Source organism: Leptosomus discolor, chromosome 26 (genome assembly GCF_034619465.1).
Source record: "Leptosomus discolor isolate bLepDis1 chromosome 26, bLepDis1.hap2, whole genome shotgun sequence".
NCBI lineage: Eukaryota > Metazoa > Chordata > Aves > Leptosomiformes > Leptosomidae > Leptosomus > Leptosomus discolor.
In genome coordinates, this window is record NC_141416.1 from 1,019,524 (window position 1) to 1,037,772 (window position 18,249).

Here is an 18,249-nt window from a genome sequence, read left to right on the forward strand (position 1 = left end):
GGCCCCCTGGGAGGTTTTATACCCTGTGCCGCAGGAGGGGAGAGCTCAGCGCTTTGTCCCCCCCCCGCCACGGTGTTGGGTTTCCTGTTGCAACCGGACGGACGGACGCACAGACACCGCCCGAGCACGCAGACGTCCTCCTCTCCTCCCTCCCCATGCGGGCAGCGGACCAAATTCAGCGCTCAGCCTCGCTGGTGCGAACCTGCCCCCGGCCTCCGCGGCACCACCTGGGCTCTGCCGCCGTGGGGATGCTCCGGTGGGGAGCAGGGTGGGGCCGTGGGGCAGAGGGGAGAGACGCGGGAGGACGGAGAGGGTTTGCTCCGGCACCCACTGGGCTGGAGCATCCTGCGGCGCTCGAGCATCACCCAGACCTTTCTGGGGGGTGCGGGGCAGGTCTCACCCCCAAAATGCATCCTTGCGGGGACGGGGTTGCATCGCAGATGGGGATGTGGTCCCCAGCGCCCCGCTTAAAGGTCTGGGGTTTAATACAGAGTGGGGCAGAGCCCCTCCGAGCACAGCCAGAGCCCCTGGGGAGCTCGGCACAGCCAGGCAGTTGGACACACCGGCCGTGCCGGTATCTGGGGCATGGCGGCCCCGGCCCCGTGCCCACTGCGGGGACCGGGATCAGGTTATTTTTAAGCTCAGGACCAGGATCCCGCCGTGCCCCAAAGTGGTGGCTCGTCCCGGCCCACGATCCACCAGCGCTGCGGACCCAGGGCCGGGCTCGACCCGCACCGAGTGAGAGTTGTGACTCAGCCACCCGCTGACATCATCGCTATTAATAGTGGGCTTTGTAAAAAATTAATTAATCCAAATTAATTAGGGGGTTGGAACTGCCCGAGCGTTTCTCTTTAATCATCGTGTATTTATAACATGGCAGCCCTGGCAGGTTTCCACCTGGGAGACGGAGCAGCTCCGCACCGCAGCACCGCCGTTCCCACGGGGCCCCCGAGCCACATCCCGCACCCCAGCACCGCGCCTCGGCCCCACATAAACCCCACGTGGTGCCCACGGCGCAGCCCCGGGGCGAGGCAGTGGGGACACCGGGGCGTGGTGGCGCGGGACGGGGGTGACGTTGGGGACTGTCTCTGCTCGCAGCACGGCAGGGACATCCCCGACGGCCGCCACCCCATCCCTGCACGTCACGGGGATGTGTCCTGGCATCCCCATGGCAGCGTGACACCGAGCATGATGTGGAGCGAGGCCGGGACAAGCAGCTCCCTCCTGGGATAGCGCATGGGAGTGGGGTCCCGGGGAGCCCAGCACAGCCTGGAAACCCCCCACCAGTGGTGTTTCGGGGAGCCAGAGCAGGGAGGTCCCCGGCGCAATGCCACCGTCACCAGCCCGGTTTCTGCTGAGCCCTGACGCACTCACTCCACTTCTCCAAAGGGGATGGGGAGGCTCCGGCCGGCACCGGGCAGCCTGGTCCCCACCCTGCACCCATCACACCAGCTCATGGGGGAGGAATTGGCTTCCTGCGGCCCCATCCGGCCCGTCCCCCTCCCTGGGATGACAGGGAAACGGGGATGGGACTTCCGCCGAGCCCCACGTCAGGGGACCGAGATGGTCTCTTGGGAAACCGCCGGGGTGACTCAGGCTCGGCAGGGACAGGGACAGGTTTGGGGTGAATCACCAACCCCAAGAGCCAGGCGGGCCCATGACTCGCTGTCCCTGGAATTCGGGGTGCCGGGACAGGGCAAGGAGGCAGCAGGCGCTGCAGCAGCCCCACGACAGCCAAATCACAGGTGACAGGAGAAACAGCATCTCCCGGTCGAGCCCGGGATTCCCGCTCAGGGCCGTCCCCATGGGCAGGGAGCGGTGACCCGGCCTCGGGGACCGTGGTGCTACCGGGAGGTGGCAGAGCGCCGCAGGACCCCGTGTGCCGGGGTGAGAGCTCAGGGTTGGGGTGCGGGTGCATCCCGGGGGGGTTGGTGCCCGCCCCAATTTCCTGGTCCTGGTGTTGTCCCCAACCTGTCTTGGTTGGGGACCCCAGCCAGGGATGGTCACTGTGGCCACGGCGAGTGCCAGCCCGGCCGTGGCCCACGCCAGCCCACCGCACCTATCAGGGCTCATTGGAGGGGAACGTGGTTATTTGAGGCTGCAAAACCAGGCGCCCAGTGCCACCACGATGCCCACGGCAGGCACCCGGCAGCTCCCCCTCGCTCCAAACCCCAGGGATGGAAAAGCCTCTTCCATGCTCCAGCGATGGGACGGAGAGACAAGATCGGCCCAGCCCCGGCACCACCGACTGGAGCAACTGGTTTAGCTGGGTCAAAGTGGAGCATGGGGAGTCGCAGCGGCTGAAACCTGTTCCAAGATGTGTGTAAACCTCCTGGCATGTCCCTCGCTGCTGCCGGTTTGGTAAGAGCTCGTCCTGGGGATCTGCCAGCATGGACACGCCGGGCATGCTCTCCCCACGGCCGGCACCGCAGCGGCAGGGAGTGGGGCCGCGGCGCTCGGGGCTGACCCCTCCGGCACCGATGCGATGCCCCCCGAGGCACCGGGGTTTGCCCTTGGGCACCCGGTCCGGCCGGTCGCAACGCTTGGGAAATGCCTGGCCAAATCCTGATCTCTGGGGAGGTCTGGGGTTTAACAAAGAGTGGGGCAGAGCCCCTCCGGGCACAGCCAGAGCCCCTGGGGAGCTCGGCACGGCCAGGCAGTTGGACACACCGGCCGTGCCGGTATCCGGGGCATGGCGGCCCCGGCCCCGTGCCCACTGCGGGGACCGGGATCAGGTTATTTTTAAGCTCAGGACCAGGCAGCGATGCCTGTTCCCGGCACGGGCAGCTGCTGCCCAACTGGGCAGGCGAGACAGCCCCAGGGGCCAGGTTTTCCCAAAAAGGGGTGGCCAGATCCTGCCCACTGCCGAGCCCCGCTGGGAACAGGGGCACCGGGGCTCCGCTGCCACCAGCCCCCACGCGGACACCACCAAGTGAGTGCCACCGGGGTCCTTTCCCCTTTCCCCCTGTCCCCAGGCTCTGGATCCAGCCTCTTCTGGAGCTCACCAGCCGCAGGCCCCCCTCCCTGCACCCCGCCAAAAATGGGAGCTGTGTCCTGCTGGGAAGCAGCTCCTGAGCCTCCATTTGGGACCCCTAATTCCACACTAGACCCCCACCCCCATCCAGGACCCTCACTTCCAGCCAGGGACCCCCTTCGCAGCCACTTCAGGTGCCCCAAGTGCAGGACAGAGGCTGGACACCACCCCCCCCCCCAAGACCCTCCACATCACCCCAAACCCTCCTGCCCCCCTCAAAGCCACGCTGCACAGGGCAGTGGTGGTGGGGTGGCCGCACGGGGATGGGGCACTGGGTGGCAGAGGGGTTTTGGGGTCTCCAGGTAGGGGGGGGGGAGGGTGCTGTGCAGCCACGGCGTTTCCCAACCATAGGGGCAGGAAGTGCAGGACATGGAAACGGAGGAAGCAGGATATAATTAGCCCCAAATTAGGACTGGAATCCAGGATAAAGAGCCCGGCACCACCCGGCTCTTGCGAAAAGCCGCGATGCCATGCTGGCAGCTCCCGGCAGCCCCTCTGTTGGGGGGGGGGGAGGTCCCAAAAAAAGGGGGGGGGGGGGCAACAATCATGCGGGTCTGATTTTGGGGGGGCTCAGCACCTCTGCTGTTCCCCCGTGGGTTTGGCCCCGCGCTGCCCCCGCCGCACGGACGCGGGGCCGTAACGAGAGCCGCGGCGAGGCCGGGATTATCAGCATCGCCCGCGCCAGCGCAGGAATCTGGTTTCTTGGCCGAGCCGTTGCTGGAGCAACCTCCGGGCTGGGATTGTGGGGCTGTTTGAATTCGACAAGAGGCCTCTCTGTGCGCGGGGAGCGGGCAGCCCCCGGGGGGCCTGGGCTGAGTCACCCGATAGCCCCCACCAGCTCCCCCCGGCAGCCCCGGCTGGCTCCCGCCGCGAAGCCGAGGACACCGGATACCCGCGCCTTATCGGCCCGCGGGAGGAGGGCCGGGGACGGATCCGGCACGGCACCACGGTGCTGACAGATGGGGGATGCCGGCGGGCGCCGAGCGGGTGACACCGCGGGGTCAGACCCCGGGCGCCACGGTGCCACGGGGGCCGCGGCTGCGAGCGGAGACAGGGCCCGGCGCAGGATCTGACCCACGGACCCCACCGCCCTCCCCAGCCATCCCTGTGCCCCCTGGCATCCCACTCCCCCCACGGGGCCGGCCTCAGCCGTGGGGGACACCCCGAGAAGGGACACCCGAGGTTTAGCACGGGGAGGCACACGGAGCCCCGTAAAGTGACTCCCAGCGTCGCTGCCCGCCCCTCCCCTGCCCACCGCCACCCCGTAAGTGTCGGTTTTGTCCCGAAAAGTGGGACCTTTCGCCCGGTGCGCACAGCCAACACGCACACGGGGTCGAGGGATTTCTCGCCTTGCAGGTTTGTGCAAAGCTGGAAGCTGGGTGATGTCCCACAGGAGCCACAGCCTCTTTCCCTCGACACGGGCTTACACAAAACCTGCCCAAATTCACACCCTTGAGTTTTATCGGTTCTCGATTTGCCCGTCTCTGCACTTTAAAGTCACAGCACTTTAATTTGCAGCTTAAAGAGAGGTGGGAAATAGTGAGTAGAGGGTCTCAACTGAGTCTGTGGTCACCCCCTGCCGCGCCTACTTCTTCCCCAGTTACAGCAGACTTTGCTGACTTGGCGCTTCTCTGATAATCCTCCATCTTTCGGGCCTTCTGGGGCAGGATGTTCCCTTCTCATCAGTCTTTCAGTTTTTCCCCCAGGATGCAGCCGTTGGGGGAGGCGTGCGTTGGTTACAGGGAGTAACCAGACCTATATACAGCCGGACCGTTTACCACAAGCACCGGTGGGGCTGGAAGCCTGGGGCTGGTGAGGGGTGAGCGGGGCAGCGGGGCGCTGTGGGTTCAGGCTCCCCACATCCCGGCCCCTGCGAAGGCGGCGCGGGGCAGCCCGGCGGTGCCAGCCGGGCTCTCCAGCTCCGGTATCGGATCCTCCCGGAGGGAGGGGGCTTGGAGCTTATTTAACATCCCCGGCTGGCCCAGCCCGGCACACCCGGAGCAGCGGGCGGGCGGCGCGGCGGGGAGCTCAGGTGAGCGCAGGTCCCAAGTGGGGCACGGGTGCCCTGCGAGGGGGCAGGCAGCCGGGGTCCCCTCCCACAGGAGCACCCCACTCAGCCCCGGGGAGCAGCAGGGTGCCCCGAGACCCCCGCGGCCCCGTGGCCGGACCTCTGCCCAGCGCCAAGCGTTCAGAGCGGAGGCCACGGCGTGCGACGCTCCCCGTCAGGGGATGGGGCGGGGGGTGGTGGCAATTTGGGGGCTGCCCCTGGCGGCAAGGGGGGGCTGGCGGCTGCCGCCCCGTGACGCGGCGGGTCCCTCGCCGCAGCCGGAGCCATGGCGTCACAGCTGGAAGGGGCCATGGAGACCCTCATCAACGTCTTCCACCACTACTCGGGCAAAGAGGGGGACAAGTACAAGCTGAGCAAGAAGGAGCTGAAGGAGCTGCTGCAGAGCGAGCTGGGCTGCTTCCTGGAGGTAGGGACCAGCCGTGCTGGGCCACGGGGGCCAGGGGGTCTCCCCTTCCCTCCGTGTCCCGGGGCAGCAGTGTCCCAGTGGGCTGCCAAGCCCCAGGGCTCACCCTGCCACCCCCCCCCCCCCACCCACACACGCAGACCCAGAAGGACACGGGTGCTGTGGAGAAGATCATGCAGGACCTGGATGAGAACGGCGACGGGGAGGTGGACTTCCAGGAGTTCGTGGTCCTGGTAGCCGCCCTGACCGTGGCCTGCAACACCTTCTTCTGGGAGAACGCCTGACGCAGGCCGGTCCCCACCGCGCAGCCGCCGGCCATGGCGTCCCCGAAACGCAGAGCCCCCCGCCACCCCTCCAGCTCACTCTCTGCTCCACAGCACACCCCGGGGGATCCCAGTGGGATCCAGCTCCACAATAAAGGCACCGACCCAGCCAGAGGCGTGTTGTCAGCTCCTTCATTACCAGGATTGGGGTTCCTGCCCTGTCCCCCTGCTAGTTCCCCCGGGGATAACAGGGAGCCTTCCCTCTCCTGAGCCACGGGGTCATGGGGAAAAGCCACCCTGGGTCACCCCAAGTGCCTGGAGACGTCCCCCGTCTCCACCTTGCTCTGGCTCCTCCGCCGCACCCTGCACCCCACCCTGCCCCAGAGCCTGGCATCAAGCCCGAGTCACCCCAGCCCACGGCACAGCTGTGACCCCGGCCTGCGCTGGGGTGTTGGGGTGCAGGACATGGGGGTGCAACACAGCGGGACGAGGGGCTGGGGGGCAGCCGCGGGCCAGGACTCGTTGCCCGTCCTGCGAGAGGCACGGGGCACCGCGCCCCGTGGGGCTGGAGGAACCGGTTCTTATCTCCTCCCCCAGCGGGCCTCCAGCCAGCAGCCCCCACGATGAGGCCCGGCGCGGCCTCGGCCCCGCTTAGGGCCGCCAGCGCCATCGTCTGCCGGGGCTGGTGCCGGCCCCGCTGCTCCCCAACCATCCCACACGACTCTGGGCCCTCACCCCCGACCCGGTCGGGTCTCACACAGGGGCTACTCCGGCAAAAAGCGGGGACGCACCGGGGACAGCCAGGCCACAGGCCCAGCCCGACTGCCGGGGGGGGGGGGGGCGGTGACCGGAGGCCCCGGGAGGCCTCCTCAGGTCTTCGATGCCTCCGCCCCCGCCCAGGCCAGGCCCCGCCGGGCGGCCCCTGCGGGATCAGTCCCCGCCGCGGGGGCTCAGGCGTCCGCCCGCTCCTGATGGCGGGGGGGGGGGGGGGGGGAACCGGTGACCGGCCCCGCTGGAACCCGGCCAGGCCGCAGCGGAGCCTCCGCCACCGCCTCCCTGAGGCAACCGCCCGCCCACGGCCCGGCCCCGCCCACCCCGCTGCGACGCACCAATGGCCGAGGAGGCGGCCCTTGCGTGAGGGCTGCCCCGCCCAATAGTAGGGGGCGTGGCGACGTACGGGGTTCTGCGCCTGCGCTCTGTGCGCGGCTTCCGCCATTTTGGCCGGCTCGGCGCGGGCGGTGGGAGGAGGGAGGGTGTCTGTGGGCGCCGCCGCCATTTTGTCGCGGGTGTTTGAGTGCGGCGGGAGCGGGCGGAGGGCGCCGGAGCCAGCCCCACACCCCGCGCCACCCGCCAGCCACCCCCACCGGAGTCCTGGCGACCGTCTGCTTCGGTGAGAGCAATTGGCCCCGGCCGGGGGGCGGCGAGGGGGGCTCCGGGAGGGAGGCCGCGGGGTCCCCTCAGGCGGCCAGGGGGCTGATCTTTGCCGTTGGGGGGGGGGCGCGGTGCCGTATTTGTCCCTTGCCCAGGCTTTGTGCACGTAGAGCCGGGCTTTCTCCCCTCCGGCAGGTAGGGCCGCTGTCGGACGGGGCTGGATCGGCGGCCCAGGCCAGGCCTCGCCTTCCCCCCCCCACCCCCCCCACCCCGTCCTCGGCCGGCGGTGCCGGGGCTGCCCCTGCGCTGCGTGGCGGGTTTAGAGGAGCGGGGCTTCCTCTGCGAGCTGTGCTGCGGTTGGTGTTCAGGAAAAATGCCTTTTAAAAACATTTTCAACTTAAAAAAAAAAAAAGACAATGGGGTGCGGCCGCCTGTTGACTGAATTTCTAGGTGATGAGCTGTAAAACAGTGTAAAGAAAGCATTTTTCTCAAGGTATTTTGAGGGTGAGTACTCTTCGGTAGTCACCTCAGCATTAAATTTGATATGAATTGTAAAAGAAGATAAATGGATCCGCATAGTTAGTGGGTTTGCGCTTAGCACGTTTCCGTAGTATTCATCACTGCCAAAGCACTCGGAGCTGAGCTCGGAAGATCAGTAACAGCTGAGTTTAAATCCCTTCGCTGCTTTCATGAGGCGTGGGGCAGGTTCTCGTGGTAGAGAACCACATTAGGACTGCGAACGAGCTGCCTGCTGGAGTATTAGGTATTAAAAAGCCGACGTGACCACCCCCTTACAGTTTATCTCTGTCCGAGTGGTGGCAATCACCATGGGAGGATGGCCCCTTCTATTTGTAAAGTATATAGGACTTCTGTAGAGTAATCTTGGCATTTTATTGCCGAGTGTATGGTATGCGTCTCTCTAAAGTGAACTGGGTTTTCCATCTTGCTGATACTAAAAGCTCAGTTAAGTGTAGCAGTGTCACCAGGTGCTGCACTAAATAAGACATTTGGGTGCCATCTTGGCTGCTGATGGACTGTATTTTTGCAGCATTACTCCCGCCAATGGTAAAATTTTCACTTTCTAAAAAGATGACTTCTTAGTAAGGATGAGTTAGCATAACCTGATGATCGATTAAACTTGCTGTATCATGGCAGTGGCCTAGAAAACTTAGTAAAAATGCATGAGTAGAGTACTCGTTACCTGCTCTGTCCTCAATTCTCTCTGCCAAAGGAGGCGGAATGCAGGGGGTTTTAACGTTTAGTCAAGTAAGCGTGAGATTTCCTTGCTGTACGTTAAATCTGGTGCTTGTGTTTTGCAGATTCTCTTGATCTGAAGATGGCTGCACAGTCAGCACCGAAGGTTGTGCTAAAGAGCACCACCAAGATGTCTCTGAACGAGCGGTGAGGAAGCCAACAGCAGCTTCAGCTCATAAGAAATTTTTTTGCTTAGTTGTCACTGTCCAGTGTCCAAAAACCAACGTGGTTTCTGCCCTCTTTTAACCGCACTAAATCGAGCAGATGGCTGTGCACCTCTGTCTTAAACTGCAACAGATGTGGTACACGAGGTTAAAAGGGCAAGTGTTTTGGAGAAATTTATCCATAGCAGTTAATACTAAACTATTCGACACGTAAATATGGTGGGATGTGTTATAACAAAAAAGAGAAACCTCACACCCTCCCTTTTTCTTCCACATGTTTTTACATTTATATAGTTGACGCTGCAGCACGGTAGCATGTTACCCAGGCTGCAGCAGGCTTGCTGCTTTGTCCGAGGCAGACACACGTGCATGTGGGCTGGCCTGTAAGAGGCAGGCAGCAGGCCGTTAAACAAGCCCGAAGGCCCTTTAACAATGTTTTGGGCCTTGTAAGAGGCAAACGCTTTGCTTCATCTCCATCTCTCTCTTTTTCTGGATTTCTTCGTTTTCTTCTGTTGAGTATTCTTCCGTTTTCCCATGCCATGGAGCTTTGGCGGTTCTACAACTAACGGGGGTGCTGCGCTGACGTTTCACTTTCTTACTAATCGCTCTGGGATTAGCCAGGGCAGCGTCATTGAGCCAGGGATCAAGGGAGCCGTTGGCGGGCAGTCCCCGCTCTAGCCGGCGCTGCGGTGAGCTGTAGGGCGAACCGGTGCTCGGAGCCTGCCCCGGGAAGGACGAGCGGGGAGGGGCAGCGCAGGGGAGGCCTCGCTGGGCCGCTCGTTTTGGTCAGTCAGTCCGTGCTCGTCATCTGTGAGTGTTTTCGTTCGCAGTCTCGCGTGGCTCCCGGGACGCGGTAGGAAGCTGACGGGTTGCTGCTGAGGAGGTTTCACGTCTTGCTGTGCGCGTCCCAACGCTCCTGCATCGCTCTTGAAGACAGAACGTGCTTTATGCACCAAAGAAATCGCCAAGTGGACCGCGTCTCTTAAGTGAGCGCGCTCGGGTGGTGGCACTTCTCAACGGCGCCGGTGCTGTGGCGCGCCGGAGGCACACCGGTCCCTTCTCGGGGCGATGCCTTTTGTAAAGCTGCCTTCTGGCATTGAGTTTAAGGCGTTTTCTCAGATTTTTGAGGGTTAGTTTGGCTTTTTGCAGTCAGGCTTAAGTTCGCTTTTCTGTTTCTGTGGTGTCCTCTCCCATCTGTCATGATCATCTCTGCTTATTGCTTGTTTTCATTCCTTCTGCCATTTCTCAAATCAGTAACCTAAAGCTTTGTCACTTCTGAATTAATATACAACATCATTTCTGAGTTTCCAGTTCTTGCACACTTGTGGAAAACGAGAAATACCTAATCACATATGACGTGACCCAAGTACCACTCCTTACATAAGGTTCATGGGATCTGGAGATCCAGTCTTGAGAACCATGAAATGCCAATAAATGTATGTAATAAAGCTTTATTTAAACACCCATTTTATTCGACCTTGAAGCTTTACTAACATGCTGAAGAACAAACAGCCGATGCCAGTGAATATTCGGGCTACCATGCAGCAGCAGCAGCAGCTAGCCAGTGCCAGAAACAGAAGACTGGCCCAGCAGATGGAGAATAGACCTTCTGTCCAGGCTGCTTTGAAGCTGAAACAGGTGAGAGAAAGTGGCGTATTCTGGGGCAGCCCGTTGGTGCTGGTCGCCTGCAGTTGGCTTGTTGGGATGTGGTGGATTTCCAAAAATGCTCCTGGAAGTTAAAAATGAGAGACCCGGGAGGGGCTTGCAGGAGGTCCCGCTCTTTGCTTCGGATAAGTAATGCTTTGTAACTTGCTGGTTAATGCTGAGTTTGGGGGGGTTTGTGCTGGCTGTTCATATCTCCTCTCTATTTTTTCAGAGAAGTGTTCTCATTCTGGGTTTCTGGATCTGCCGAGTGCTTCATCTCGCAATCTAGCTGCAGTTTCAACTGCCGTAGCTTGTTTCCAGTACTCCCTGTCCAGCCGAGGCTGGTCGCTCCCATCCCCAGCTCCGCGCTCTCGGTGCGCTCCCTCGGTAGCAGGTGGCTGCGAGGAACAGACGAACAAACGGGGGGTTGCTGGCGCTCGCTAGGACGCAGGCCCGGGTTTAAGGCGTAGTGCTCGCTCTCCTTGTGTAAGGAGTCTGTCGTTCCCCGGGTCAGCGATGAGGACTGCAGAGCCTTCCTCAAATTCCTCCTGTCGTTCGAGCAGAGGAGCCGAGCAGACGCCCTCGTTTTGCTCTCCCTGCCGCAGTCGATGCGCTTCTCCATAGCCTTGGGCATAGGGAAGGGGCCGGGGGGGGAGAGTCCCCCCTACAGCAGAAAGCTCAGGAACACACAGAAGAGCTGCTTGTCTGGGGCTTGCTCGTTGTCGGGCTGGAGGGGGTTTGCGAGGTTTAAACGGGAAGGCTGGTGAGGTCAGCTCCAGCCTGGAACTCGCAGGGTGGTGCCGCGGAGCTGGGCAGTGAGTTCGGGTGGCGGCACCGCGCGCGACTCGCCTGCAGCAGGAGTTACATCCAGTTCTGTACGTTCTCTCGCACCCGAGGAGAAAGCCCTGGAAATTTCTTAGCTGAGCGAATAGCTGGAGTGCTTCAACCTGCCGCACGTGCTCGCGTTCTTGGCTCCCTCTGATGAGGAGGAATGCAGCTGCTTTTTGAGATCTCTTGAGATTTCTGTTGTAAAACAGACTGTGGTGCCAGTTAGCCGCGCGGAGCTTGTAAACAAGAGCTCTGGAAATGGTAGTCTGAATTATTTTCTGCCTTTAAAAAAAATAATAAAGTGAAAGGTTAAGAGTTTCACAAGTGGTAAGTGAAACTGGATGGAAAGCGTCACAGTTTCTCTTGCTGAATTGAGGTGCCGCAGAGGAACCGGGAAGAGCGAGTCTTGGCTTAGCACTCAGACCCATTTGGTTTTGGTGTTGGGCATAGGTGTCCTTTTGTGGTCTGCTGGGATGAAGTGCTGCAAGGGAGGGCCACGGAAGGGCGTTGTGGGGAACTCTGGCAATCTGGTTGGTGTTGGGTTGCTCTTCAAAGACTGCAGGTTGCTCTGGAAGTTGAATCTAAACTCTGAGGCAGTAAAACGTAAAACCTTACTCCAGCTGCAGAGGAGACTGATTTTAGAGGAACTATTTTGGCTGTTCCCAGGCTTGGATCAAGGAGACAGGCGGTAACTTTAAGGAGTTCCTGGGACTTGCAGTAAAATACAGCCTTGATGGCAGCTCCCGTCACCTTCTTAGGGCCGAGAGCTCCTGTTCTTGAGACAAGCATGAAGGTTCCCACTGTTGCTTTTTCGCTCCTTGTAGGGCTCGCTGGTGCCTACAGAAGCTATAGGATGCTCTGTGGAGACCAGATTGGTACTGGGGCGTGTTAAGGATACTGGGATATAAACTGGCAGTTCGGGCGCCGCTTCGGGAGCGGTTGAGCCGTCTCTGCCGCAGTTCTGGTGCAGGCGTTTGGGGACGGGAGCGTTTGGGGACGGGAGCTGCTGCAGCTGGCCTGGGGGGAGCCAGCCCCGTCCGAACCGGAGTCTGGCGCCTGCACAGAACACAACGTGGAAAAGAGAAAAACAAAACCACTTCAAAAGGCAGATACACAAAGATGGCTGGTTTGCTGCCGTCCTCGTGGGGGTGGATTTCTTCGGTGTAGGGGTTTTTTCATGGTATCAATGGACGAGTTGATGCTTCTCCTTAGCTGTGCCCTGGTCTGTGTGGAAGCCCAGCCAGGATGGGGCCCTAGGCCGCTGGGAGTGATACCCCTGGCGTGCGGCTGCACAGATGTCACTGGCTCTGCGGAGGTAGGTTAGGCTTGTGCCACGGCAGGGGTAGTTGCTTTCTGTCTTGGGGATTTGCTTGGACTGTCACCTCCCAGCAGAAGGGATTAGTGGGCTGCCTCGCGGATGAAGTGTCTGCTTTGGTTTGGACTGAGCAGCGCTGCTAAAGAGGGAGAAAAAGATTTCCTTCCAAATCTGCAAACTTTCATGTCTCTGTACAAACACTTGCTTCCAGGAAAGGTCTTTGTTCTCTGTGTGACCTTCACAAATTATCCCTTCCCGAGCAGATTTGATTGTCTTCCTTTGAAGCTTGGTTATATATTGCAGAGAGCTGGTGACCCTCGATTTTGTTTAAAAATAAAACCCAACAAAACCAACACGCCGCTTATGGATAGGTGATTGCTGTGCTGCTTGCGTTGCAAATCCAAGATTGCTGCATGATTTCCTTGTTTCTTAAAAATCTATTCCAGAAGAGCTTAAAGCAACGCCTCGGTAAAAGTAACATTCAGGCACGTTTAGGCCGGCCGGCGGGACCGCTCGCTCGCGGAGCCATGGGAGGAAGAGGACTGGCCATGGGGCAGAGAGGCTTGCCACGAGGAGCCATGCGGGGTGGCCGGGGAGCCAGAGCTCTGCTGAGAGGAGGAGTCCCGCTCCGAGGTCGGTACCGCGGCTGCGCCGGAGTTGCCTCTGTGTCGGTCACGCCGTCTGCTCGCCAGCGTGACTGCGGTTCTGTCGCTCGGGCTCGAAAACTGAATTTCTTCTGGGTTCGAATTCCCTTTCTCTGTTGAAGGTCAGGGCCTGCTTCGTGGAGGACGAGGGATGTCCCCCAGGATGGGCCTGCGAAGAGGTGGCCTTAGAGGTCGCGGTGGCCCTGGCAGAGGCGGCCTGGGCAGAGGCGCCATGGGCCGTGGAGGACTTGGTGGCAGAGGTGAGTGTGCGCGGCGCTGGGCAGCCTCGCGCTGCTGCTCCACAAGCAGGAGTCGGCTCAGCTGCGTTCCCCTCTGCACGGCCGGCGTGTGAGCACCTGCAGCCCCAAACCCCTCTGTTCTTGGGTTCGGGCGCCGAGTCTCGGCCCGAACGGTCGTGTTGTGCCAGGCCGTGGCGCCTCGGCGAGTCCCTGGAGGGGTGCTGGGGCTGCCCGCTGCTGCGGGTGCCGCTGGCTGGGCGATGCTTGGAGGAGCAGGCGAGGCAGCCGGTAGTTTTCCAGCGTGGTGGGGAAGACTACGCTGTCTCCTCACACTCAGTGATACAGAGCCTGTGTAAACCGAGAGACGTAAAAATAGTGAGGGGGAAAAAACTTAACAAAGCCTAAATCCCTGTAAAATAAACCCACGTTCAAAGTCTGGAACTGGATCAAGTCCTGGTAAATGAGCTCTTTATTTTCAACAACAAACCAGAGCGGCCGTAAAGCAGGAACGCGAGAGGAAATACAGGAGACAGCTGTTGATGGCAGGGTGGTTAATGTTTCAGGCAGATGTTTGGTTGGAACACCAGCCAGATGCTCTCTCGTATTCCTTTGGGATCGGCCCAATGTTTTGTGGAGTTAGAGCAGTTACCAGGAAGCTGCCTACCTCTGGACAGCGCGGGCTTGTCGCCGCCGCTCAGCCTGACAGACACACGCTGATCGATGTGGGCTCTTGATGGCCTCCTCCTGAAGCAGGCTGGAAACCTCCCAACTGGAAGTACTTGCCCGTAGGAGAAAATCGTGTGTAACGGGGCGATGGCTTCGCCGCTGGCCTGACCCAGGGCTGCGCGCAGGTCCTGGGGGTGTGCTCCACGGGCAGCGTGCCGGCGGGATGGGAACGCAGGCGGGGGGAGACGGGACTCTGAGCTGCGCTCTTCGCTCTCGGTCGTGGTCAGACGTCTGTCTGGCGGGGCTGCACGCTGCGTCCTCCAGGCTCTGCCGGCGGGGCGGCAGCCGCGGCAGACCCCGAGGCTCGCTCCGGCAGGGGGGTGTAACCATCCTTTTGTCTCGCCGTAAGGTCGCGGCATGGCCGGCCGGGGACGAGGGGGCTTCGGAGGTCGTGGCAGAGGCAGAGGACGAGGAAGAGGATCGGCCCGTCCCGCGTTGACCAAGGAGCAGCTGGACAACCAACTGGATGCTTACATGTCTAAAACGAAAGGACACCTCGATGCCGAGCTGGATGCTTACATGGCTCAGACAGACCCCGAAACGAACGACTGAAGGTCGTTCCAGAGACTGTTGCCGAAGTTCGTGTGTTGTGTCGATGCCCATAAGCTCAAAACGGAAACCCTGATTGGTGCCGGAAGGACCCGCAGGAGCAGGGAGCGACCCTGTTCCCCCGAGCGATCAGACTGTAGTGTGTTCCTTTAACGTTTTGATACTATTTGTTGTACGGAACCTTTTTTTGGATTGGGTTTTTTTTTTTATATCTCTTTTTTTTTTTTTTTTTTTTCCTCTTTCCCCGAGTACTCCCAACACGAATGTGACACCTGCTCCAGGCAATCCGCTGGCATCGGCACCGGTGACTCGCCGTGCCCGTTAGGTGAAGCGCTCGTGCCGGGATCGCCTGCTGATGTGCCTCTCGGGCTCCGCGGTTGCGTTTTGGGATCGGCCCCGTCCCCAAGCGCAACCCAAGGGCCGAGTTTCCGTTTAACCCACCTGAAGCAAAACAAAAAAAAAGAAGAAAATACCAAAATCCCCAAACCCCTCCCAGCAGAGCGAGCGGTCAGGCCGGGTTTAGCTGTAGCGCTCCTGCAGACCCACCGATCTCCTTGTTTCGCACCAAACCTTCCTCTTCTGGTGGTAGGCAGCCTTCTGTTAGCGCATTTCCCAGGTTGAAAACTTCCTCGGTTTGTTTTTTTTTTCTGTTGTTTTTAGATAAAGTTTGTATTCCTTTGGCATCGCGTTTGAAGGGAGGCAGCGGTGGTTTCTGTATCTGCAAACAAATGTTTATTTAAATTGGAAGCAGGAACATAAAATTACAGCTGTGACGGCAAAGTGTGGTCGAGCTGTCTTTTTCTTTTCTTTTTTTTTTATAAAACGCAGGGTCCAAAATCCGTCTGTCGGTGTAAACACAACCGCATCCTCCGGTCCGAGCAGCTGCCTGCCCGTACCCCTGGGTTTGGGAAGGGGTCCGTTCCTTCCCCCCACCTCAAGTTTTAAGTTCAGCCATTCTGTAAACTGTTCCAGTTTCAACGGAATCTTGTATTTCTGGTTTGTTGTAACAAAGGAGAAATGAATATAAAAGCGATGTGGACTCTGGGTGTTGGTTTTTTCGTGGTGGTTTTTTTTTTTTTCCTCCCGCTCTGCCTCGTTCTGGGGTGAACGGACTTTGCGGGAGGGTTTTCTGCTGCGACAGCTCCACCGCGGACCCTTGTGGGATGGGGAATCCCCCCCCCCCGGGGTGGGAACGGGCAGCAGAAAGGCCGAGGGCGCCCTGCAGGCTCGGCAGCCCCATCCCCGCCCCGCCGGCTCCTGCCCGGTGCTCGGTGCGGGGAGCGGGGGATCCCCCGGCGGGCGGCGGCGGCGGCGGCGGCTCCGGCTCCGTCTGGGCGCAGCGAGCCGCCCCGCCCGTCATGAAAGCGCGGTTGCTATTGGTCAACGCTGCGACGGCCGCATGTCACGGCGGCTGCTATTGGCTGCGACGCTCCAGCGCCTCACGCGCTCCGGCTTCTCCTTTTGTTATTGTAGCAAACAAGTTGGGAAGCGGCGGCGGGAGCGGGCGGGAGAGCGGGCGGGAGAGCGGGCAGGGCTGCGGGCGGGAGCGGGCAGGAGAGAGGGCAGGGCTGCGGGCGGGAGCGGGCAGGAGAGAGGGCAGGGCTGCGGGCGGGAGCGGGCAGGGCTGCGGGCAGGAGAGCGGGCAGGAGAGCGAGCAGGAACGGGCAGGAGAGCGGGCGGGAGCGGGCAGGAGAGCGGGCAGGGCTGCGGGCAGGACTGCGGGCAGCCGGAGGAGATGCAGCCGGAGCCGGGCCCCGAGTGAGGAGAACCGGGCGGCGGAGGTGAGTAGCCAGCCCGGCCCCCGGTGTACCCTCCCCGCGCTGCTCCCCACGGGCATCCCCAGTCGCGTCCCCTCCTGGAAACCCTGCGCCCGACTCGTCTCCCCCCTCTGCCCATCCCACCTGCCGGCTGCCGCGGCCTTCTCGCTGTCGGCCGGGCAGGGCACAGGGGTGCGAGGACCCCCACCCGCTCAGGCAGCCCCTCTGCGCCTCTCCCCGCTTCCCTCCCGCCGGGAGCCCCAAACCCCGCTCCAACGCTGCACCAAAAAACGGGGAAACACCCATTTTCAACCTCAGGATACAAGTGGGCCGCTGCCCCACAAAGTCTCGGGATTTGGGACGTGGCAGGGATGGCCGGTTGGCACCCACTTTTCCAGGACATCCCTCCTGCTTCCCTCCCCACACTCCTCAGCCTCCCTCCATGAGCCAAGGCTTGAAGTACAGGGAGCATCCCCCTTCCCAGCCCGGGGAGCCGGAGCTGGGCCAGGGGGGCAGAAGCCGGACTGGCAGCAGGGAGGCACAGGCAGGAGTAAAGTCCCCACCCAGGCACCCGTCGGTCCCTTTGTCCCTGCCCTTGGGATTATCTGGAAGCAAAGTTAGCAGCCCTGCAGCCAAGGAGATTAGGCCGGGGACCGTGTCCGTGTGGGGGATGCAGGAGCTGGCTTCCCCCCACACACCCTGCGCTCCTTGCCCCTCTCCTGAGCTGGGGGTCAAGGCTGGCTCTGCCTTTGGGGCTCAGGCCACGGATTCAGCGAGGTATTTTTATATGGCAGGAGCAACGCAGGGTGGGGAGGAGGGGAGACCTCGATCCCAGCCCTGCGCTGCTGCAGGAGGAGCCCTGACAGGTTTGTGAAAAGCCCCCAGCCACGTCCCCTCAGCTGGGACAAAAGACTCGCACAGAAATGTCACTTCCCATCTGGAGCACGGCGATGAGGCGCCTCGTTATTCCTCTGGTTCGCTCCGACACTGGGGCAGGAGGGGCCTTTTGGGGTCCGCTCTGCCTGCGGTGCCAGCAGGGACAGCCGAGCGCTCCTGGCCGTCGTGTTGCCGGCGGGGAGCTGGAGCCAGGGGGAAGCTGTTTCCCCCAAACCAGACTGAACTGAGTTTCGTGTGGGGCAGGAGACGGCCCTGGCCCTTTGCGTCTTCCCCAGAGCAGCCAGCATTGGCCTTGGGGTCCAGCCACAGAAACGGGGGGATCCAGAACAACTCGGGGGCCCCCAGATGCTCCTTCCAGGGCAATCCTGGACAGCCCCTGCTCACAAGACTCCCCACCACCTTCTTTCACTTCCTTTGGCCTCAAAATTGAGCCCTGAGGCAGAGCATGCCAGGCAAGCAGGGCCCCTGGGGACGAGCGGGCTGGCAGAGAGCAGGCAGGAGTGCTGGCATCAGGGCGGCACAGGGCATCCCCAGGGTGGGTGCCCCAGGCTGCCTTAGCACCCATGGGACGCACCCCGTAGCCTGACGGGGTGCTCAGGGTTGTGCCCCAGCCGTGGGGGGCTCCGCGGGGCCCCTCCGGCATCCCTGGAGGTGTCGCCATGGCCGACAGCATCTGGCTCGTCTCAAGCTGGAGGAGCCCGGCCGGCGGCATCGCTCTGGCAAGAAGCGGGGGGCCATGGCCCTGTGCCCGCGCGTGGGGGGGGGACACACACAAGCAGGGAGGGCGCTGGCAGGACAGCCTGCCTCCCGTCCCACGGATAAGCGGCGGCGGAGCAAGGGCTGACGGGTTGTTGTTGTGTCTGCCGCCGGCCCAAGGTTTTTCCCAGGCCCTGGAGCGTTGCACCCGCCGTGACGCAGAACCAGGACCCCCGCTGCAGCGGCACCGCGGAGCCCTGGCATGGCCGCGGCCGGCGGGGGGATGCTCACGGGGCCCCGGCACGTGTGCGTCTGCGTGCGGCTCTTGGCGTGTACCCGGTCTGGCAGGGGAGGCAGGAAAGGGAGAAGCCCGGCAGCGAGCGAGGGGTTAAGGAGC

The 18,249-nt window shown here is 61.6% G+C and overlaps 2 protein-coding genes across 4 annotated transcripts; both read left to right on the forward strand.

Annotated features, from left to right (window-relative positions):
• The first annotated feature begins 5,367 nt into the window (after nt 1-5,367).
• Nucleotides 5,368-5,789, forward strand: S100A1 (S100 calcium binding protein A1). Its single transcript, XM_086478444.1, has 2 exons — nt 5,368-5,508; nt 5,646-5,789. Exons 1-2 carry the CDS (start codon nt 5,368-5,370, stop codon nt 5,787-5,789), a joined length of 285 nt encoding a protein of 94 aa, XP_086334570.1.
• Nucleotides 5,790-7,092: 1,303 nt separating this feature from the next.
• CHTOP (chromatin target of PRMT1) lies at nt 7,093-15,546 on the forward strand. Of its 3 annotated transcripts, none has more exons than XM_086478322.1 (6): nt 7,093-7,158; nt 8,459-8,540; nt 10,042-10,195; nt 12,791-12,977; nt 13,111-13,248; nt 14,303-15,546. In XM_086478322.1, exons 2-6 carry the CDS (start codon nt 8,476-8,478, stop codon nt 14,503-14,505), a joined length of 747 nt encoding a protein of 248 aa, XP_086334448.1. In that variant the 5' UTR covers nt 7,093-7,158; nt 8,459-8,475; the 3' UTR covers nt 14,506-15,546. The 3 variants fall into 3 exon arrangements, with proteins under 3 accessions (XP_086334448.1, XP_086334449.1, XP_086334450.1); XM_086478323.1 differs by having other exon boundaries at nt 12,794-12,977; XM_086478324.1 differs by lacking the exon at nt 14,303-15,546 and adding an exon at nt 13,791-14,190.
• The last annotated feature ends 2,703 nt before the right edge of the window (nt 15,547-18,249 follow it).